This window comes from Podarcis melisellensis (genome assembly GCF_964234715.1).
Source record: "Podarcis melisellensis genome assembly, chromosome: 13".
NCBI lineage: Eukaryota > Metazoa > Chordata > Lepidosauria > Squamata > Lacertidae > Podarcis > Podarcis melisellensis.
The window spans coordinates 10,825,151-10,848,198 of NC_138545.1; the positions used below are offsets into that span (position 1 = coordinate 10,825,151).

The following is a 23,048-nucleotide window of genomic DNA, read 5'->3' on the forward strand; positions in this document are numbered from 1 at the left end:
TACCAAGGCCTATTGTGTGAAAATCCCAGGATTCATCTACGAGTAGTGAATATGCTCAATCCAGCGACTTTGCTGCCCCTACCAGAGGTAGATGATGAAGAATCACATGATTGTCTCCAAATAATGGATGAAGTTTATTCCAGTAGACCTGATCTGAAAGATGAGCCATTGAAAAATCCAGATGTTGTATATTATACTGATGGTAGCAGTTACCTGCATGAAGGTGCCAGACGAGCAGGATATGCTGTGGTCACCAATGAGGAAGTTGTGGAAGCTGAAGCTTTGCCTGCTGGCACCTCAGCACAAAAAGCTGAACTTATAGGCTTAACTAGAGCTCTGCAATTGGCAGCTGGATGTAGGGCAAACATCTATACTGATTCTAAATATGCCTTCTTAACCCTGCATGCACATGGAGCTCTATGGAAAGAAAGAGGTCTAATAGGAGCCCACGGGAAGGCCTTGAAATATGGACCTGAAGTAGAAATCCTGTTAGAAGCAGTATGGGCTCCAGAACAGATTGCTGTAATGCACTGCAAAGGTCATGGACGAGGAAGGGATCCAATAACCAGAGGAAATCATGCTGCTGACAAAGCAGCCCGAGAGGCAGCCCAAAAGCCTGTGGGAGGATTTATAGCAGCCCTCATACCAGAGATAGTTCCAGAAGAAGTTAAACCTCACTATACCCCAGAAGAGAGGAAGTGGGCTGAACAGGAAGGAGCGGTTGTGAAGGACGGTTGGATGATCCTGCCGGACAATAGGATTTATGTACCTCATCATCTAGCAGGCACAATTGTAAGAAATTATCATGAATCTACTCACCTTGGCGGTACTGCAACCAGAGAGAGTCTCAGTCGGAAGTTGTATATTATTAATCTATCACAATTAGCAACTTGCATTTCACAGAAATGTGTTCTTTGTGCTAAAAACAATCCCAGGCAGGGACCGGTACAACCTCCTGGAATTCAGCATGTGGGATACGTCCCCATGGAAAGCCTAATTGTGGACTTCACAGAGCTGGTCCCTTCTAAGGGATTCAAGTATCTCCTTGTGTTTGTAGATACTCTTACCGGATGGGTTGAAGCTTTTCCCACCCGAACTGAAAAGGCACGAGAGGTAACTAAGAGACTCCTCACTGAATTGATCCCGAGGTTTGGATTACCTAGATGCATTGGAAGTGATAATGGGCCAGCATTCATTGATCAAGTAGTACAAGAAGTATGTCGAGTCCTACAAGTGAAATGGAGACTGCATGCAGCATATAGGCCTCAGAGTTCAGGGAAAACTGAAAGAATGAATCGGACTCTGAAAACCCAATTGGCAAAATTAACCCAGGAAACGGGATTGGGATGGGTAGATGTGTTACCCATAACACTGTTTCGTGTTCGGTGTGCACCCACAAAAAGACTTAAGTTGTCACCTTTTGAGCTCCTGTATGGGAGACCGCCCTCCTTTGTTCAGGATATTCCAGCTGACCTTAAACAAATAGGAGACCATGTGACACAGGGACAAGTGCAATCTCTCTCCCGTGTTTTTGTTTCTCTTAACAGGTGGGCCCTCGAACGCACGCCGTGCAGCATTGCCGAGCCGATTCATCAGTTCCAGGCTGGCGATAGCGTATGGGTGAAAGAGTGGAAACGCGATCCACTTGCACCTAAGTGGCGTGGACCTTACACCGTCTTGCTCTCTACTCCAACAGCGGTGAAGGTAGCTGAGGTGACCCCCTGGATTCATCACTCTCGTTTGAAGAAGTCTGAAGGCAGTTGGACGTGCAAAGGTGACCCCTCTAATCCTTTAAAACTGACTCTCTCCAAAAACCCCTGTATCTAGCCCTACCGGGAACGGGCTAGGTCACGGGCAACATTTGACGACCAGCCTGCTGCAGCCACAACCTGGAAGCTGGCTGACCTGCGCACGCCTGAAGCTTGAGGAGCGTCTGAACCAGCGACTGTGAACGGGAAGATTCTCTTATACAATTGATTGACTGCCCCCTTGTGGAACAATTATCAGGGATATTACTCATTGGGGATCCTCGGGATATATGTTTTGGTCTTGGTGGTTCCCCATTTCTGTCACTGGGGGAATTATATTGGGACTAATATTTATTTGCTATCACAATAAGGTAATCTTTTGTGGAAGGAATGCATATGCTAGACATCAACGTGATTTTATTATTAATCCTGATCCCTTGGGAAGGGGAAGGGTCCATGAATCTGACCAAATTTGCTAAATATGGATTCCGCCATGACCACAATATGTGGGTAGGCTTAGCTGAGATGGTAGCCAATGTTGCAAATAGGACTAATTGCCTTGTTTGCTCTCTTGGGCCAGATGATTCAGAGGGAGGTATGCCCTTATTACCAATACCATTAAGTGCCATTGGTATGGTAAGCGAAATGCCACACCAAACAGAAGTACAGAATTTCCCCGGATGGAACTCAACTAAACCAATACGAGTTATACCTGTGCAAGGGGAAATCTGTGTGCATAAATCATCAGATGCAGCTGATCCTACCATGATAGGCTCTTCTCATTGCCACTATACTTGGGATTATATTAAGAATAGTCAAACCTGGGCAAACGGTACTACCTATCGAACTCGGAATACCTTGCCCTGTGCACCTCCTTTTATTCATGCATGGAAAGTGGTGTGGAACATAACTGTGACAGAAAAAGGCAATCTAACATACTGCACTGTGAACTCTCTACCCCTTTTGATATTTCGCCTTATGCACTCCACGTACCAAAAACCTCAGACCCGATGGTTGTGGTGGATATGTGGAGAATGGGCATACAAGAAACTCCCTTCCAAATGGAGTGGGACTTGTTTCTTGGGATGGGTATTACCACCAATGTGGATTATGCCCACTAGTTCGGTCAAGCGTACACGAAGAAACGCTGATATTTCTCATATAGCAGGAGGAAGTACCCAAAGTTGGAGCGGTACTGATGATTGGCCACCAGAGCGCATTATAGCCTATTATGATCCTGCCTCCTGGAATCCTGGTGAGCTCATACAAGGGGCACGGGATCCTATTTATAATCTAAATAGAATAATTCGATTGCAAGCAGTAGTGGAACTTGTAACCAATGCAACGGCCCAGAGTTTGAGACTTATTGCACAACAGTTGGATGAAAGTAGAGCCGCCATTTTGCAGCTGAAAATGGGAATGGATTATGTACTTGCCAGGCAGGGAGGCCTATGTGGAGTCTTGAACTTGACAGGGAATGCCTGTTGCTTTAACATTTCAGATAATGGTGAGGCAATCCGTGTGTTGGCCACAAAGATGGAGAATATAGCACATGTCCCAGTACAAACATGGGAAGGATGGGATATGGGATGGCTCACCAATTGGTTACCTAATGTCACAGGACTCAAAGGGATACTATTGTCTTGCTTGTTTTTCTTGACAGTAGTAGTAATGGTTTTATGTATGATGCCATGTATCATTTCATGTTTTAGAAGTACAATTAGCAAGATGGTTTCAAATGAAACTACCTCATATCATGGCCCTATACAGAGCTTTACCTCAGGAATATGATGAAGGTCAAGCTATCAAGGACACTTGGGATGAAGGTCCTTGAGCTTGAAAGGGGGGAATGAGGCATCTAATCATAAGCCTGCATTTTTATCAAAGCTTATATATTTCAATCAAGGCTTGTATTTTAAAATGAGCTTAAAAAAAAAGATTTTCAAATGTTTCATGCCAGGCAGAAGACCAGCTGCTTAGAAAGAACCTTGGCAATTCCTCCTAGACAAGGGGCCCCCCTGATTTATAGCAGGAAAAACAATTCTCAAAGTCGTTAAAAAAAGGGGAATACAGGCTAAGAGCGAGGACACTGACCCTACATATTACAGAAGATAAAAAAGGCTGAGAAAACACAATTAGGAATGGGCAAATAGTAAAATGATACCATGGGCCTCTCATTAAAACTTGAGCAGTGAAAAAGGCAACTGGCTTGGCTGGAAGAATGAGAGCATTTTTGGGAAATCTTTTAAAGCTGTTTCTTTCTTAAACTGAGAGAGTTAAAGGGTAATAAATGCTGGGAAGAGCTAATGGGAGAAGCATCTAGCTGGCTGGGAAAGGAGGGGTGTAAACTGAAGAGGCTTCTTTTAAAGCTGTTTTTTACTGAGTTCCTTCCTTTTTACTTTGAGAAGCTTTATTCTTTTAAAAGGCTACCTATGATAATGTATGAAATATATTAGCTTAAATATATTGGCTTAAATGTAATTATGCAAAGGATTTAAGAAATGCTAGATTCTTATTTCATAGAGTCATATTGCAATAGGAGACCAGAGGGGCAAATGAGCCCAGCCTCCTGCCAGACAGGAGACGCCATCGAGCACTCCTGATATATAGTTGTCAGGCCTTTTGTTTAGAAACCTTCAATGAAGGAGATCTTTCAATGTTGATGTGAACTCAAGATCCTTGAAGATAAAATTTAAGATTAACCATTTGTTTTAGAAGGCAATAGGGCAAGGAGGGCAAGAGGTGAGCTGGTAATTAAGATTCCTTGTTGAGACACATGTAAGATATATTATTACTTATTTGTCATTTATATATAGCTCTTTGTGTTCCATATAAGGACAGGAGGATATGGGTGTATCTTTTGTGATTGGTTCTAGCAAACAGCCAATAGAAATTTCAACCAGGCTGATTGGACAGAGGCAGCCACAGGAGGAGCAAAGGGGGCTGGATTAAGGGAATATAAGTGCTGGCCAGAATGGCAGGAGGCCAGGCCAGAGCTTGGTAACCATATACCACTGAGCCTCTCATTTATTTGTCTGACAAATAAATTATTATTTTAATTTCTCTATTGCTGCGTTGAATATTTCATTCCAGCTAAGCGTTAACCACAAGCAGAAGGTGCTACAATCTGGAGGGTGGCAACACAAGGACAGGGCCTTCTCTGCAGTGGCTCCCCTTCTGCGGAATGCTCTCCCCAGGGATGTTTGCCTGGCACCTTCATTATACACCTTTAGACACCAGGCAAAAATGATTCTTTTTAACCAGGCCTTTGGTTGATCCAATTTACATCCTATGCCCTTTTAAAATATGGGAGTTGGGGGGGGGGTATTTTTATTTTGATTATATATTTTGTGGTTTTCCATTCTGATTTTGTTCTGTGAGACTCCAGGTATAGGGCGATATATAAATTCAATAAATAAATAAATAAATGTTTGTTAAGAGGTGCTGAGAGCTGTTAGGGGACCTCTGTTCCGCTCACAGAGCTAAAATTATCAGAATGGCCAGTTCTTCTTGACATGGAACTCTGGGAATTGTAGTTCTGAGAGGAGAGAACTGTTGTCCAAGAGAAAAGCAGTTCAACTCTGTTTTCTGCAGCCTGTGAGAAAGGCACCCATTTCCAGGTAGGGAGTTTTGTGTGTGTGTGTGTGTGTGACATCACATGTCTGCATTGTGGCAGTGGACACCCATGGGCCTTAGAGTCAGATGCCACCCCTGACGCACTTTGATGAGGTTGCCCTGGACCCCTCTAGTTCTCCAGATGTCACTGAACTCAAACTCCCATCAGTCCCAAGCAGAATAGCAGGGGATGATGGGAGTTGTAGTCCAGCAACAACTGCAGGGGCAGAGGTTTCACATCTCGGGGAGGGGCATGAATAGGTTGAAATTGGGGGGGGGTCAGGCTTGTGGGCTCTTGCCTCCTCCTCACCACCATTATTCAAGGGCTCCTTCATATCTCACCTCACCGGGCAGCACGAAAGCACATTCACATTGGATCAGAACAGCAGAGAATCCAAATTCAAGAATACAGTTGTTTTTTCCTTCCCCTTGCAGAGAACAGTGATGCTGTACAAATGTTCGGAAACATCGTGGAAGTTTTGAATGTCCTAACTATCTCCCTTGTGGTGCCTGTCAGGAGTTCTGATCTCTGCGGGGCTGACTTGCTAAAGAATTGCAACAAAGTGAAGTTGGCAAGAGCCTGGATTGATGCAAAACAGCAGAAGGTTATATATCCTGAGAGAAGGAATGCTGCCGCCTGGTTCTTAAACTTTTCAGAAGACAACAGTGGAGAACGGCAGCTATATTCCTGAGGCTACTGCAACCTTGCAGGTCTTTTTTTTTCATTTATCATTTGAAAGCATGGATCACTTGAAAAGGTTGAGGGGTTGGTTGGTGCTAAAATAACTTTCTTAGAGGTTTGAAATAGACTCCTTATCAGCTTGTCCTGCTCCTCTTCTTCTGCTTCTTTTAAGATAAATCTTAAGCAAGGATGTGGGTGTGAAGGCAGTTCAGACCAGGGAAAAGAGGTGTTTAATGCTCCCCAAAGCAGTTTTTCTGATCAAAATCACACACACACACACAGAGAGAGAGAGAGAGAGAGAGAGAGAGAGAGAGAGAGAGAGAGAGAGAGAGAGAGAGCTCCTATTGCATTTGCCCCAATGTACGAAAAAAATCTGGATTCATTTTTCTCCAGCAAAATTAACAGCAGCTCTCTTTGTGTGTGTGTGTGTGTGTGTGTGTGTGTGAGAGAGAGAGAGAGAGAGAGAGAGAGAGAGAGAGAGAGAGAGATATTTTGATAGGGGAAATCTCAAGGATGATGAGTGCTAAACAGTGTGAATTTCTCTGAAGAAACAGATTTTGTATGCAGTTTTGACTAGAGTAAACATTTTTGCGAGCAATTGCTCCTAATGTAACACATTTTCGTATGTCATTTCTACTGTTAGGTTCATTCCCCTAATATATGCATTTTTGTAAAGCTTCATTGGCCAGAGACCTTCACTGCAAGATTTAGATAAGTGTGGATTTTGATGGATGGCTGTGTGTCGATGCTTATATTGTTTCAGAAAGTACGAATTTAATAGGTTCATCTTCAAATGTGGCCTGAATCAAATCTCTCCCCCATCCCTTACCACCTCTGAATTAAGGTGTACTTTGGCCCCTGTATGGTTACCATAGCGAAGTTATAGCAACAGTTATCTATATTTCATTTGAAAGCAATCTGGCTGCTTTGCCTTATTTCTTTACCACTCTTTACAATCCTTCTTCTCCTCTCCTCTCTCAAATGAGGGGGATTCTCCCAAAGAATCCCAGGAAGGAACTGTAGTTTATTAAGAGGTGCTGAGAGCTACTAGTAGCCCCCTGTTCCCCTCACAGAGCTAAAATTATCAGAATGGCCAGTTCTTCACATGGAACTCTGGGAATCGTAGTTCTGTGCGGAGAGAATCATAGTACTGAGAGGGATGTGGTTCAGGCACCCTTTTCCAGGGAGAGGGGCTCAGAAGTGGAGGAAGAGTTGTGTGTGTGTGTATGATATCACATGTCCACCTTGTGGCAGTGGGCACCCACAATCCTGAGGGTGAGATGCCACATATATGGTTAACTAAGAGTTGGTGGTAGGGGACACAGGTGGCGCTGTGGTCTAAACCACTGAGCCTAGGGCTTGCCGATCGAAAGGTTGGAGGTTCGAATCCCCGCAACGAGGTGAGCTCCCGTTGCTCAGTCCCTGCTCCTGCCAACCTAGCAGTTCGAAAGCATGTCAAAGTGCAAGTAGATAAATAGATACCGCTCCGGCAGGAAGGTAAACGGCATTTCCGTGCGCTGCTCTGTTTTCACCAGAAGTGGCTTAGTCATGCTGGCCACATGACCAGGAAAAACTGTCTGCGGACAAACGCGGCTCCCTCAGCCAGTAAAGCGAGATGAGTGCTGCAACCCCAGAGTCATCTGCGACTGGACTTAACTGTCAGGGGTCCTTTACCTTTACCTAAGAGTTGGTGGTATGTGCGTACAGGGGACAGAATACATGGGTGGATAGGAAGATCATTGTGTCAAAGATCTATGGAAAAGCAGAACAGGCTTCAGGATTTTTCAGCACCAGGGTGGATAAAAATCAGTGATGTTTTTAAAAAAAACAATGATTTTTAAAAAAAATAAAATAAAAATTGGATTTTAAAAATTTAAATCGGATTTTATTTTTTGATTTGGATTTTTTTAAAAAATTGGATTTTTAAAATAAAATGCTTTTGGAGGAAAAATCTTTCTAAATATAGTTTTCTATTTACGTTACATTATAGTCCAAAGGATTCATCAGGAAATAAGGGTTTGTTTTAAGTTTTTCATGTTTGCTAAAACTCAGTCTAAGGTGTGTTTTTTTAAAAAAAATGTTTAACCACATCAGTTAACAAACATGGATACATATGGTGTAATGTTAATGTTTTAGTTAAATAAATTGTTTAAATTGTTATCACGAAAATGATTATTTTTCTCCTTCCAATAAAGTACAGAAGAAAAGTTGTCCAAACATAAACAGTTAACTTATTAAACCTTAAAAAATTTTCATAATTATCGGTCTATGTATTTCTAATAGTATAACCAAATCAGTAATTTTTGATATAACTGTAAAAACTACTGTGAAAATTTATAATTCCAAAAATGAAACCTTCATCTGGTTGTAAATATTAAGATTACAGCAGCAAGAATGAGCCTTTCTGTAAAAAAAAATGATTTAAATCAAGTCTTACTGACTAGTGGTTTAAATTGTGATTTAAATCGATTTGATTTAAATCAAATCCACCCTGTTCAGCACCACAGTGCCAAAGAATATATATTTACATGCAGAAGGTTCCAGATTTAATTCCTGGCATCTCCAGGTAGGACTGGGAAAGTATGTTGGTGAAGCCCTGGAGAGCCACTGCTGGTCAGAAGAGGAAGGTTGTGGTGCAGAACCTCAGGGCTGGTGGCTGAAGGTGGCTCTCCAAGCCTCTTTGTGTGGCCCTCAGGGTTTTCCATGGGCCATGCCCCCTTTCCCAACTAAACCCATTCCTAGCCCTTCCTCTGCAGCCAACCTGAGTGATTTTGTCAGGCTAGAATGTCCCCTTAAACTCGGGTCCTGCCTCTTGTTTCAAGTCTCGGTGCGGCTTAACAGTCAATCCCTCTTCTCTGGGAATTCTGAGAATTGCAGCTGTGTGGTGGGAATAGGGGCCTCTCAATAATGCTCAGAGCCCTTTACAAACTACAGTTCCCAGGATTCTTCATGGGAAGCCATGACTTGCTTGAAAGCATGGTGTGGTACTACAGTACTTTAAATGTATAATGCATATTATTATTATTATTATTATTATTATTATTATTATTATTATTTAAATTTGTATATTGCCCTGTACCCACAGGTATCAGGGCGGTTCACAATATAAAATTACAATATAAAAACATAAAATGCATAATTAGAAACAAACCAGTAACCTCTCCACACACTGACCATGATAGCTATATAGAACCTCCATGGTCAAAGGCAATTATGCCATTAGAGGACAATTTCTAGGGAGCCAATAGTAGGAATGGGCCATTGCTTTCATGAGCTTTCTTTGTGAGCTTCCCCAAAAGTCCGTTTGCACCCCAAAAAGTCCATAAGTAGAGCGTCGCTACTGCATGTGCGTGAAGCGCAATAGAGCGGTTCTGCGCATGTGTGAAGTGTGCAGATCACTTCTGTGTGCGCATGGCGAAACCCAGAAGTATATACTTCCGGGTTTGCTGCGTTCGCAACCCAAAAATCTGCAACATGAAGCGAACACAACCAGAGGTATGACTGTACTTTACAAAGTTGTATATTATGAAGATCTTCACCTGTTACAGTATTTGTAAGAATGGATTCCAAATATCATTGAATTTGTCCATGGCAAGTCTGCGTTCATATGCAAGCTGTTCATATGTGGCAAGTTTGTATAAATCAGATATCTTCAATCCATTCTATCTGTAAACAGCTCTGAGGGTTTCTCTTTTCAATCAAACAGTATGTAGAGTTTATGAAATAATAAAGGACCTTCCAGGTCACTCAAAATGTTCTTCTGCCCTTTCCCTTTCTCTAGAACGGAAATGGAAGAACGTGTGGTTCCAAACTGGACTGCGGTAGCCCCAAACCAGACCTCAGTGACCGAGTTCATCCTCGTGGGGCTGTCCAATGACCCTGGGACGCAGCTGGTGCTCTTTGTGGTCTTCCTGGTGGTCTACCTGCTCACCTTGGCTGGCAATATTCTCATTGTGGTCACCATCATCCACAACCAGGGGCTGCACACTCCCATGTACTTCTTCCTGAGCAACCTCTCCTTCATCGACGTCTGCCACGCCACAGTCACTGTGCCCAAGATGCTAGCTGACTTCCTCTCAACTGCAAAAACCATCTCCTTTGGGGGCTGTGTGGCCCAGATGTTCTTCCTCCACCTCTTTGCCTGCACTGAGATCTTCCTCCTCACCGTCATGGCCTATGACCGCTATGTGGCCATCTGCAACCCAATGCATTACCTCACCATCATGAACCAGAAGGTCTGCCTCCTGCTGGCCGGCACGATCTGGTTGGGCGGCACAGTGCACTCTCTCGCCTTGACTGGCATGACCATCAAGCTACCCTACTGTGGGCCCCAGAAGGTCGACAACTTCTTCTGTGACGTCCCCCCAGTCATCAGGCTGGCATGCACAGACACCTACGTCATTGAGATCCTCATTGTTTCCAACTCGGGGCTGATCTCCGTGGTCTGCTTCGTGGTCCTGGTGGTCTCCTATGGCATCATCCTGGTCTCCCTCCGCAAGCGTTTTGCAGAAGGCCGGCGCAAGGCACTCTCCACATGCGCGGCCCACCTCACAGTGGTGACCCTCTTCCTGGGGCACTGCATCTTCATTTATTCCCGCCCCTCCACCAGCTTCTCGGAGGACAAGGTGGTGTCGGTCTTCTTCACTGCTGTCACCCCTCTGCTCAATCCCATCATCTACACGCTGAGGAACGAGGACATGAAGCAGGCGCTCAACAAACTGTTTGGCAGGAAGGTGACGACAGAGAAAAAGTGAGGGTCCGGCTGTACTATGAGGAGGTGCAGAGGGAAGGTAGAAGAAGAAGAGTTTGAATTTGATATCCCGCTTTATCACTACCCAAAGGAGTCTCAAAGCGGCTAACATTCTCCTTTCCCTTCCTCCCCCACAACAAACACTCTGTGAGGTGAGTGGGGCTGAGAGACTTCAAAGAAGTGTGACTAGCCCAAGGTCACCCAGCAGCTGCCTGTGGAGGAGCGGAGACGCGAACCCGGTTCACCAGATTACGAGACTACCGCTCTTAACCACTACACCACACTGGCTCTCTAAGGTGGGGAGAAGGGCCCAGTTGAAATCTCACCACAGCCAGGGTGAAATCGGGCAAGCAGGCATGGAACCCTATGGATCTCAAGCTGTGCACATCTTCTGTGGGTTCACCATGAAAATGTGGGGTTTGGAACATAGAGGAGAACCTGGCACTCAGAGCTTTTCAACTTGGGCACATGAGTTAAGACAGTTTCCTGATCCCCCTGATCAAATTTCGAACTCCTGCAATCACAAAAGACTTCTCCTTATTATGTTACTGGGTGAGCACTTGCTGTTCACTGCTACATTTCAAGAGCCTATGGATCAGAGCTTCTAAATGCCAAAGTGTCCATCGACGCCAACATGGCCCCTGGCAAACTCACAAACTCTAGATTCTGCATATGGAGCAAATGAAAATAAACATGAGCAGCAAATGTTGATGAAAAAATGTGTATTTAATAAACTTATACATGTATCTAGAAATGCCACTTGACTTGCACACTTTAGCTTGGATTTCAAACTGCAGTGGTACCTCGGGTTACATACGCTTCAGGTTACAGACTCTGCTAAACCAGAAATAGTACCTCAGGTTAAAAACTTTGCTTCAGGATGTGAACAGAAATCGCGCAGCGGTGGAGCAGCATCAGCAGGAGGCTCCATTAGCTAAAGTGGTGCTTCAGGTTAAGAACAGTTTCAGGTTAAGAATGGACCTCCAGAACAAATTAAGTTCTTAACCCGAGGTACCACTGTATTTTGTGGAAGGGGAGGGGGGGTTCTGCTTGCTGTACAGAGGGGTGCATTTCAGTGCACAAACTGTGCAGGGAATCTAACAAAATCCCTGCAGCTGCCCGAAACAACTGAAGGATTTTGCCGTGTTACTTTAAAGGTCTATACAGGAGAGGCAGTGTGGCTGAGGGAAGGTTGTCACTCAACGGCAGAGCGCCTGCTTTGCATTCAGAAGGTCCCACAATCAATTCCTGGCATCTCCAGGCAAAGCTTTTACAGTGGTACCTCTGGTTAAGAACTTAATACATTCTGGAGGTCCGTTCTTAACCTGAAACTGTTCTTAACCTGAAGCACTACTTTAGCTAATGGGACCTCCTGCTGATGCCGCGCCAACGCCGCACGCTTTCTGTTCTTTTCCTGAAGCAAAGTTCTTAAACCTGAGGCACTGCTTCCCGGTTACCGGAGTCTGTAACCTGAAGAGTTTGTAACCCAAAGCGTTTGTAACCCAAGGTACCACTGTATTCATTTAATAAGATTCATATACTGCTTAGTTTTTTTAAAAAAAATATCTCTACACAGTTTACACAGAATAGTATATAATATTCGTTTTTAAAAATGGCAGTAAAAGCAGAAAGACGTAGCAAAATTACGGAAATGTAAATGCAAAAGATTTTTAAAACAAATGCACTGTACATAATAAAATTACATGCCCATGTAGGCTTGCCTATTTTTAGCAGACATTTAACAGCACCAAGGAAATGCCTGCCTAATATCCAGTGGCAGGGAGTTCCAGAGAACAGGCACACTACAGATTGAGTCTTCATTAAGTGTGAAACAGGCACTTGGCAATGTGGCACTTGCAAATGTGCCCACCCCATAGAAAGAAAGGTTCTTCCAGAACAGCATTTTTTTTTTGCAGGTATATATTGCATCATGTGCTAGCTTTCTGCATGCAAGGATTTTCCCCCTATAGAGGACCTGCAGTCTGAAGTGGTATAGACTGGGTGACCAGAAAAGGGTCAGCCAAACTCAAACATTGTTGGATCTCCCAACCATACTTTGTCTGGGCCAAGCAAAAGCAATGGTTAGACAAAGAATTATAGACACCGAGAGACAACAGGACTACTTAAGGTGCCCTGACTACAAAATTGTAGAAATCGAGAGATATATAGCTGCACCAGCTATATATCTCTCTTTTTTTTTAATCCAAAAATGCAAGAAGGGCTTTTACACTTGCCAGAAGCTCGGCTCTGCCCTCGACGGTCTTGGAAGGAACCTTTAAAAAAGTCCCATATGACCAGAGAATTTGCGCCTGTCCATTGGGGGATATAGGAAGCCCTGAACACCTATTTTTCAGATGTCCCTTTTATGATGAGGCACGTAGAGAAACCATTGACCCCCTGCTGGTGAGGCTTGCTGACCTCCCGGTAAAGCAAAAATTTGATCTTCTCCTGTTAAGCACAAACCACAAGACGACCCGGATTGTCGCCAGATTCTGCGCACAGATCTGTAGACACAGACCGCCCCTCGATTCAATCTAGTTTGTTAAGAAAATTCCCAAACCTGGATCCATGGGTGACTTTGGGTCATTTCTCTAAGGTAGTCTATTTTAAAATGTTTATGTGTTTATATGCCTATCACACTTTTAAACTTAAAATCCATTGTTGTATATTGTTTTGAATGTTTGTTTTGCTTTTGGGATTGTAGTTCCATTTGTGTTTCTCAAGCTGGTCTATGACCATAATAAATTCCATGTTCATGTATAGACTGGGTGACCAGTAGAGGGTCAGCCAAACTCGAACATTGCTGGATCTCCCAGCCATACTTCATTTCCTTTCAGGCTTTTATTCTGCCTCTGAAAACCAGTTCTTGGGAATCCCAAGTGAGGAGAGCACTGTGATTCTCAACTCCTGCTTGCAGGCTTCTTGGATGCATCTGATAAGTTACCTGTGAGAATGGGATATTGAAGAAGATGGGCTTTTGGCCTAATCCACCCACCTTTGGTTAAAATTATCTAGCTAGTGATCCTCACTGCGTCCCCTGTTCTAGACCTGTGCCATTAATGGAGTTACACTGGATGAGTTTCCGTTGTGCAATTATGGGCAATTGTTGTGTTGTTCTCTGTCCAAATTGACACACGATTCCTCAAAACCTAAGAGGGCTTGTTAAGCAACGCCAGGCTTAACTTTGACATTTCTAAAACTTTGGGGCAGCTTGCGTAAGACCTCCCCTGTGACTTAATTGTGAGAACTTCAACTTGCAATCCTCACTTTGATGCTCCTATCGGTGTTACACATTCTTGGCTATGACAGAATAAGAAGCATATTGAGGGAGGAAAAGCATAAAGGATCTCCAGAGTTGGCAATGAGAGGGGACAAAGAAACATGTCATGAGTCTTTTTGCTTCCCTTACTTATGGGTTGGGTAGTCCTTACTTTAACCACAACTCCTTAGGTCTCTCAAGAAACGAAACTTGAACAAAACTGAAGACTTGGATTCTTTCTATATTTGAATTATGCCAAAGGAAAACAAAAATGTAGAGACCTGATCTGGATCTAAACTTCACGCTGGTTTAGAGGCAATTTATATGCAGGATTATTCATTTGGCCCAAGACTACACTTTATAGTAGCAATTTTATACAAAGCAAATTCAGCTAGGACTGTCTTACAAAGGCAGCCTGGAAGGGTCAAAATGTGCTTTGAAGAGAGTATTGAAATTACAAGTTCTTCTCTCTGATTCCCTTGAGCTGATCTGCGTGGCCTTCAGAGGCAGTCAGAAGAAACTGTTTTTAAATTGAACGTTAGACGCCTGTCCAAAAATATCTCCATCCTAAGAATCTCCAGCACCTCCAGAAAGAAATGTAAGTAACATTTTATTCATTCAGTTGCAGAAGAGAGGGTTGGAGATTCTGTGAGCGGGTGCACAGCATTCCCTGAAAGCACATATAATGCACATTTAAAGTGCATTAATTCCCCCCCAAAGAATCCTGGGAACTGTAGTTTGTTAAGGATGCTGGGAATTCCAGCCATGCAAGAGGGAAACTACTGTTTCTAGGATTTGTTGGGGAAGTCATATGCTTTCATTGTGCGCTGGCTGTGCTTTAAATCTATCCTATGGATTTGACCAGATCTTAAATGAACAAAACTTCTCTGTTGAAATTCTATATGGAAGCATACTCGAAATCACACCTGTCACTGAGGTCCAAAACTGGGACAAATTAGCCAAGTCCTAGCAGTTGTTAATTTTTAAATGGGTGTCAATACATTGTTCATCAAGGGAGCCGTGTGTATTCTTCATTTGCACTACCCAAATGCAGAAATGAGATCCAGCATAATGAGAATAACATGTAGGCAAAATAGCACACAAATTTACGTATGTTAGGAGAAATTTGCACAAAAATGCTGGTGACTTTTCGCAGGGACCTTATTGTAAAGGGGGGGAAATCATGAACCAATCGAGAAATGTGGAGAAATGAATTTAGGACTCAAAAATGGAGAAACTGAGAGAAACTGAAATTGAGTGATTCATCCATCATTAGACTGAATTATTGCCATATTGAGGGGCACCCTCCCTTCCTTCCTTCCTTCCTTCCTTCCTTCCTTCCTTCCTTCCTTCCTCTCTTTTGCTCTTTCTATTCTGTCATTTGCAGTAGTGTCCTTTTTTTTAGGATTGCTAGGGAGCAACCCTATGCACAAGGAGCTGGTTGGTGTAAATTAAATTAAGCCAGCCTAAAGTTACACCAGATCCAAACCCTGTTCAGCAGCTGGGTTCCTGCTGCAGGTCTGCCTCCACCTAGCAGAGGGGAAACAAGCCTTTAAAACAGTAGTTTACACCAGACTGCCTAGTTACATGATCGAGCAGAATTTTCTTAGGATCCAGCCTAGGTTCCCCACTCTCTGGTCCCACCACGCTCCACATAGACCCCCCTTTGGTCACTTACACCAGCCTCAATTTAGCCAGCTGAGCCAGGAAATTAAGCCATTGTATCTCTGGCTGAACCCAGGTTGGGAATCAGCCAGTTGAGGTGGAGATCCTCTGGATCTTAAGCTACTCATCCCAGAGATCTCGCCATAGGACTGACCCTTCGCCCCTGTTATTTGTTTTTATCTAGGCTTCTTAATCATGGCCAAAGTGGATGCTGCCTTTTTTTGTTTCTGAGCCTCCTCGGGCAAGCTATGACTCAAAAGGTGGCATATCCATAAATCTATCAATAGAAATAAGTACCATATATATTTTCCCCCTCCTAATAGTAGGGACATGGCAGAAAGGATGGAATTAACCCTCCTCTCTCCCACTGCCTCAGCCCCAAACTAGATCTGAACTCTGCAGCTGGTTTTTGAAATTATTATTATTTATACTTTTCAGATATATACATTTCACTGATTTTACAATCATTTTTACATTTTAAAACATGGGTAGCAAACTAAGGCCTGGGGGCCGGATCCTGCCTAATCACCTTCTAAATCTGGCCTGTGGATGGTCCGGGAATCAGCGTGTTTTTACATGAGTAGAATGTGTCCTTTTATTTAAAATGCATATCTGGGTTATTTGTGGGGCATAGGAATTTGTTCATTCCCCCTCCCCCCCAAAAAAATATATATAGTCCAGCCCCTCACAAGGTCTAAGGGACAGTGGACCGGCCCCCTGCTGAAAAAGTTTGCTGACCCCTGTTTTAAAACTTGACTTCCTTCCCCCTCTTTCTGCAGTTCCTTAAATTTATTTTTAATACCTTCTGCATATCCAAATTCACTTAACTTACTCGTTTATTTATCTTCTTTCAATATATACTCTTATGTAACTGCAGGTTATTACAATAATCCTGTCAGTGTTTTTATCTGTTTACTCTAAATATTCAATAAACCATTTCCATTCTTTTATCAAAAGTTTGTTATCTTGATTTCTTATTCTTCCAGTAAGTTTCACCATTTCTGCATATTCCATAAGTTTTTGTATCCATTCTTCCTTTGCTGGGAGTCTGTGGCTGGTTTTTTTAGCTTAAATTTTTTAAAAAAATTCAAGGTTTCTGAATGCCACGTAACACTAACCACAGGCAAAAGTAGATTTCAACTTCCTTTTCCTTTAAAAAAACAAATCAGGTCCCTTCTCCTCTTCCTGTGTATTTGGGGTGGTTCTGTCTGTTTCCACCCAAAGAGACTCAGAATTTCAGTTTCTCATCCTCCCTGTTTCTGTCCTGCATCCCTTCCAGCCTCCGCCACAGAGATGGATGCAGTACCAGAGAATGTCACTACGGTGAAGTCATTTGTCCTGTCAGGCTTGACCACTAGCCACAGCACCGAACTGGCACTCTTCGTTTTCTTCACAGCTATCTACTCCCTGATCCTAGTTGGCAACGTTCTCATCGTCGTCACCATCATCTACGACCAACATCTTCACACGCCCATGTACTTCTTCCTCAGCAACCTCTCCTTCATCGACGTCTGCCATTCTTCCGTGGTCATGCCCAAAATGCTCGCCGACTTCCTAGCGGAGACGAAGACCATCTCCTTTGGGGAATGCATAGCCCAGATGTTCTTCCTCCACCTCTTTGCTTGCACGGAGATCTTCCTCCTCACTATCATGGCCTACGACCGCTATGCCGCCATATGCAATCCCCTCCATTACGGCACCATCATGAGCCGCCGGGTCTGCCTCCAGTTGGCTGTAGCCATGTGGCTGGGTGGTTTGCTGCACTCCATAGCCCTGACACTGTTGACGCTCAATGTGCCCTACTGCGGCCCCAACAGCATCGACAACTTCTTCTGCGACGTCCCTTTGGTCATCAAACTGGCCTGCGCCAACACTTACGTCTTCGAAATCCTCATCGTCTCCAACTCGGGGGTGATCTCGGTGGTCTGCTTTGTTGTTCTGGTGGTCTCCTACGTGGTCATCCTCGTTTCCTTGAGGAACCGCTTCTCTGAAGGGCGGAGGAAGGCTCTGTCGACTTGCGCTGCTCACCTAACAGTGGTCACCTTATTCCTGGGCCACTGCATCTTCATCTACCTCAGACCGGCCAAGAGTTTGGCTGCGGACAAGGTGGTTTCTATCTTCTTCACGGCGGTCACACCCCTGCTCAACCCGGTCATCTACACCCTGAGGAACGAGGACATGCTGAATGCCCTGAACAAGCTGCGAGGCCGACAGGTCAGTCTGGAAGGCAAAGGGCATTAGGACGAAGAGGGATGAAATGGTGCATTCATTCATTCATAAAAGTGCAAAGCTGCTTTATTTCGAACATCATTTGCAAACTAGTAAGAAGGAACAGCTTTTGACCACAGTCAGCAAACAATATGTCATATCGAACTCGGGTATACCCCAGAATTCAGCAGTGGATTTGAAACCTTGGTTTTAATGGATTTATTTCAGTGCAGGCTCCCTACTGATCTTTGGAACTCCCTGACATCAAGCAGGTTCCTTCACTGTACTCTTTTCAACATTTGCTAATGTTTCAGGCAAGCCTATCTAGACATGTAGAATGTTGACATGTTTTTTAATCTGGTTTTTAGCTTGTTGATTTTAGTTATTTTTTGAATGTGTTAAATAGTTGTTTTTAACCATTGTTGTTGCTTTTAACTGATTTCATTATTTTATTCCTCAAAATGCTTTGAGGAGGTTTCTTAAAATCAAGCGGTATATAATTTTCATGAAGTCAATCGATAAAAGGCCCTTCAGAGTCTGCGGTCACATCCACACCATATATTTAAAGCAAACTTGCCCCACTTTAATCCTCAGGGCTTTCCTCAAAGAATCTTGGGAACTGTAGTTTCTTAAGAGTCCTGGGAATGATAGCTCTGCGAGGGGTCTCTCAACCAACTACACTTCCCAGGATACTTTGGGGACAGGCGTGGCTGTTAAAGTGGTATAAATATGTTTTTAATCCAAGGTGCGCTTACAATCTGTGCCTGCTCCATGATGGACCTGTATTGGACCTTTATAGATGGAGGGGTGGGATCATAAAATCCAGGGGCCTAATGTGGCCCTCCAAACTTCTCTGCCTGGCCCGTGAGTCTCTTCCCAGGCCATAATCCCTCTTCAGCCATTCCTCTCTCCTCAGGCCATGACCTTCACCTGTCCTACTTTGCACTGTCCTTGAGTGGTTTTGTCTTGCTGGAATTTGTCCTTGAGCTCTGATAATGCCTGGTTGGAGGCCAGAGAGGGCTGTGAAAGCACCTGCAGAAAGCAGCCCAATGTAGCAAGGTAAAAATCAACATATGTTGCTTGGCCCATTATCAAACCCTCCAAGTGTCCCAATTTTCCAGGGACAGTCCTGGAATTACAAAAGCCATCCCGGCTTCTGATGTGATCCTGGAATGTCCCTATTTCACTCCCCCCTGCTGCTGCTGCTGCTGCTGCTGCTGAGCTCAGGGAGGAGAATGACATGGTGCTTGTCCTCAGCTGCTGTAAGGGAGCCTCCTGTTGCCTCTCCAGGGCTGCCACTCCTGGCCTCCTTTCTCAGACAGCTCGTAGCGATTGCTGGAGAGCAGGTGGGGAGGAGAAGAGACCCCTGCCACCAAGGACCATGAGGAACCATGAGGAACCGGCTCTGAGGCGCAGGCAGAGGGCAGGGCCATCCTGGGTGGGAAGAAAGGAGGAGTAGAGCACAAGGAGTCTTGATTTTTATTTTTATTTTTAAAATGCTTTGTTAATTGTGCCCTTTCCTAATATTTATTTTTTCGTGCCTTGTTTCTCTTTTTGTCAATCTACCAAAGAATAAAATAAAATCGGGGTGAAGGAGTTTTCTCAGGATGATGGAAGTGGTGGCACTTGCCCTTCTTCTGATAGGAAATGTTCTGCCAGGGCGGATGGGCAAAAAATGGGGGTCAGTTGGGGTAGAGTGAGAAATGTCCCTCTTTTCATCTGAGGGATGTTGGACGGTCCACATTATGCCTCTGGCTCTTCCCACCACCACTGGAATGTGGCCCTCTGGCACACCAGGCACATCCAGGTTCAGGTGCATTGTGATGACATCATCACCGCAGGCCAGGTCCTGGAAGCTTCGAACCCCATTTCAGCCTTCATACCAGGAGTTGAGAAGTTTCTAAACAAAGGTGGAGGGATGGCTCAAATAATCTTCTTCGTGGCATAGAAGATGCCAGTTTCACTCAGGCCTTGGATACCACACTTGCCGCTAGAGTTACCAGGACTCCTGACACTCAGATTTTGGAATGGCTGGTTGCTCAGGGGTGGTGCCTGTTGCAGTAAAGGCAAATCCTGAAGGCACATGTTGAGATTAGATAGATAGATAGATGATAGATAGATAGATAGATAGATAGATAGATAGATAGATAGATAGATAGAGATAGATAGATAGATAGATAGATAGATAGATAGATAGATAGATAGATAGATAGATGATAGATAGATAGATAGATGATAGATAGATAGATAGATAGATGATAGATGATAGATAGATGATAGCTAGCTAGCTAGCTAGCTAGCTAGATAGATAGATAGATAGATGATAGATAGATAGATGATAGATAGATAGATAGATAGATAGATAGATAGATAGATAGATGATAGATAGATAGATAGATAGATAGATGATAGATAGATAGATAGATAGATAGATAGATAGATAGATAGATGATAGATGATAGATAGATAGATAGATAGATAGATATAGATAGATAGATATAGATAGATAGATAGATAGATAGATAGATAGATGATAGATAGATAGATAGATAGATAGATAGATAGATAGATAGATAGATGATAGATAGATATAGATGATAGATAGATAGATAGATAGATGATAGATAGATAGATAGATAGATAGATAGATAGATGATAGATAGATATAGATAGATAGATAGATAGATAGATAGATAGATAGATAGATAGATAGATAGATGATAGATAGATGATAGATAGATAGATAGATAGATAGATAGATAGATAGATAGATAGATAGACAGAGGGGGGGGGAGGCATGTAACTCATTGGTTAAGTAGGTAGCCAATAGGCTGTCCTCCACATATTACTGTATTTGAACATCCCGACTCCCATCAACTCCACTCTACGTAGTTGGTGGTCAGGGCTCATGGGGTAGTAATTAGGGTTTGCCATACAACGTTGTTGACCTTTTTTCTTAGGGGGCCACACAAAGTTGAGCTTTTTTGGGAAGATGTTTGTCTTTGGGCTTTGGGAGTAATTTTGATGCATTCTTCTTAAAAAGTCACCCTAGTTGCCATACGTCCATGTTTTTGCCAATTTGGACACCATTTCAACAATGTTATTTCCGGACATGTCCAGGAAAACTCAGACATGTGGCAGTCCTAGTAGTAATCCATCAACATCTGGAGGAACACAAGTGAGCCCCCTTTGCCCTAAGACTATAGCAGTCCTATTTCCATGAGCCTGTGTGGTGCATCCAAGGTAGCTAAATATATTGGGAGCTGGAGGTCAAGATTGGGGAACCTATGGCCCTTCAGATGGCCTGCAACTTTCACTACCACCCCACCTAACCATGGCTTGCTTTGGCTGCAGCTGATGGGAGTTGGAGTCCCACAACATCTAGAAGCCTATGTTCACTTCAGCCACTTCTGAGCTTGGGAGGGGATGGGGTTGCGGGCTTCACGCCCACCCCACATGCGCGGGGGCTGCTCCCAGCCCCCGTGAGACCTAGGAGAATCCTCAGCCGTGTCACCCACCCAGCCATCCAATCGGGTGGCCGAGGCTCGCCCTGTTTTCGCCGCACCAGCTGACTCCGTTTCCCACCCTCCATCCCTTTAGGCAGGCTCCTTGACATTGCTATGGATGTATGTTGGTCGCTGCAAGGGGCCTGGTAGGAATTTTTCCCACTTGGCACTTTTAGCCATTTGGTTTTTTGCCTACCTCGTAGCAACTCGTCACAACTCCCAGTTTGGCGGCTAGGCATTGGTTAGGGAGGGTTAAGAGTATTGGAGGGGGGGAGGAAGCGCCATCACCTCCCCCCACAACAAAGGGTAGTCCGATAAAGGACTCCGGGGGGCGCTGCCCTGTCCGAAGCCTATGGAGGTGTGGGCCTAAGGCACACCCCCGAGCGGTGACCCCAAGGGAGCTCCTAGTTGACGTGCCTCAGCAGGACTCCCCCTACTGGTGGTTAACCCTTGCCGGTATTCACGCAATTGGGCTGAAGCCAGCTAGTCGATAGGACCAATGCCTAAGGCCAGTACCACTCATTCCAGTAATCAATAAAGTTGTGGCCTAAATCGCCAATTTAACCTTATATTCAGTGTGTCGTGTCTTTATTTCTGCTGGGGGGAGGCGGGAACTTGCCACACAACCCTTGGTTGATGAAAACCGAAAACCTTAACACCCACTCGCTGCTCACTGTTGGTATTGCTAAAGAGTCAAAGGTTGCTTTGGGCTTTGGAACACAATGGACCCACGAATGGGGTGAAGGGAAAAGATGTCTTCAAAGGAAGCTGCAAAGCATTGCCGTTATCTTATGTCCCTTTCTGGTTTTGGTTGCGGTTCCAAGGGGGTGATTTGAGTGTACACGTTTCTGCACCTTTGTGCCATCTCCGGAATGTAACCCCTGCGCAAGACACGATCGTACTGTAAACAAAACATTGAGGCCTTTGTAATGTGTGCATGTAGCTTATCTTAGAGACAGTGATATGAGGAGACCAGAACCACCCCTGGTTCCATGTAGATGAGGGATAGGGAAAAATTTTCAGCACACAATTGCCTTCTGGGGGTCATATGCCAGAGGTGGGCGGAGCCAGAGGCAAAAGTGGGTGGGGCATTGAATATAAATGTTCCCTGTTCTCTACATGCCCTCTCTATCCAGGCAAACCAGAGGCATCATAGAGTGACACTCTTGCCAGGTAAAAACCACTCTAGGGACGCAGCTATACAGCTGCAAATATAACGTTTTAAGTTTGCTTTAAGTGTATTATACAAATGTGACACTAGATGGTGATGGTGGGCTTATGGCAAATTCAATATATTTTTCAAAACTTTTTTTTTTTTAGCATTTTCGCAGCGTTTTTTTGTATGTGTCTAGATTCCACCTAGGAGAGTAAAGTAAGGTCAGTGGTGAGAGTGATCTGGGGAGTTGGGGTGTGGCTGAATAGGGGGAGTGGCCTGCAGAGTATCCCAAGGGCCAGATACAGTCGTCCAGGGGCCACATTTGTCCCTCCCTCCGCCCTAAGGTTTCCCTTCTCTAGCCTACACTGACTGCCAGTGGACTGAGATCTCCTCCAAATGCCAGGGTTTGAACCCAAGACCTCTTGCGTATACAAAGCATCTGCACCCCCGACTAAGGTA

At 44.2% G+C, this 23,048-nt stretch overlaps 2 protein-coding genes across 2 annotated transcripts; both read left to right on the forward strand.

Moving 5' to 3' along the window:
• Window positions 1-5,955: 5,955 nt before the first annotated feature.
• Window positions 5,956-11,584, forward strand: LOC309354943 (olfactory receptor 4E1-like). The gene is made up of 3 exons (XM_081885255.1): window positions 5,956-6,074; window positions 9,827-10,835; window positions 11,092-11,584. Exon 2 carries the CDS (start codon window positions 9,834-9,836, stop codon window positions 10,797-10,799), a length of 966 nt encoding a protein of 321 aa, XP_081741381.1. The 5' UTR covers window positions 5,956-6,074; window positions 9,827-9,833; the 3' UTR covers window positions 10,800-10,835; window positions 11,092-11,584.
• A 2,956-nt stretch (window positions 11,585-14,540) lies between these two features.
• On the forward strand, window positions 14,541-17,976 carry LOC309354944 (olfactory receptor 4E1-like). The gene is made up of 2 exons (XM_081885256.1): window positions 14,541-14,652; window positions 16,999-17,976. The coding sequence occupies exon 2, from the start codon at window positions 17,013-17,015 to the stop codon at window positions 17,958-17,960; it is 948 nt and encodes a 315-aa protein (XP_081741382.1). The 5' UTR covers window positions 14,541-14,652; window positions 16,999-17,012; the 3' UTR covers window positions 17,961-17,976.
• The last annotated feature ends 5,072 nt before the right edge of the window (window positions 17,977-23,048 follow it).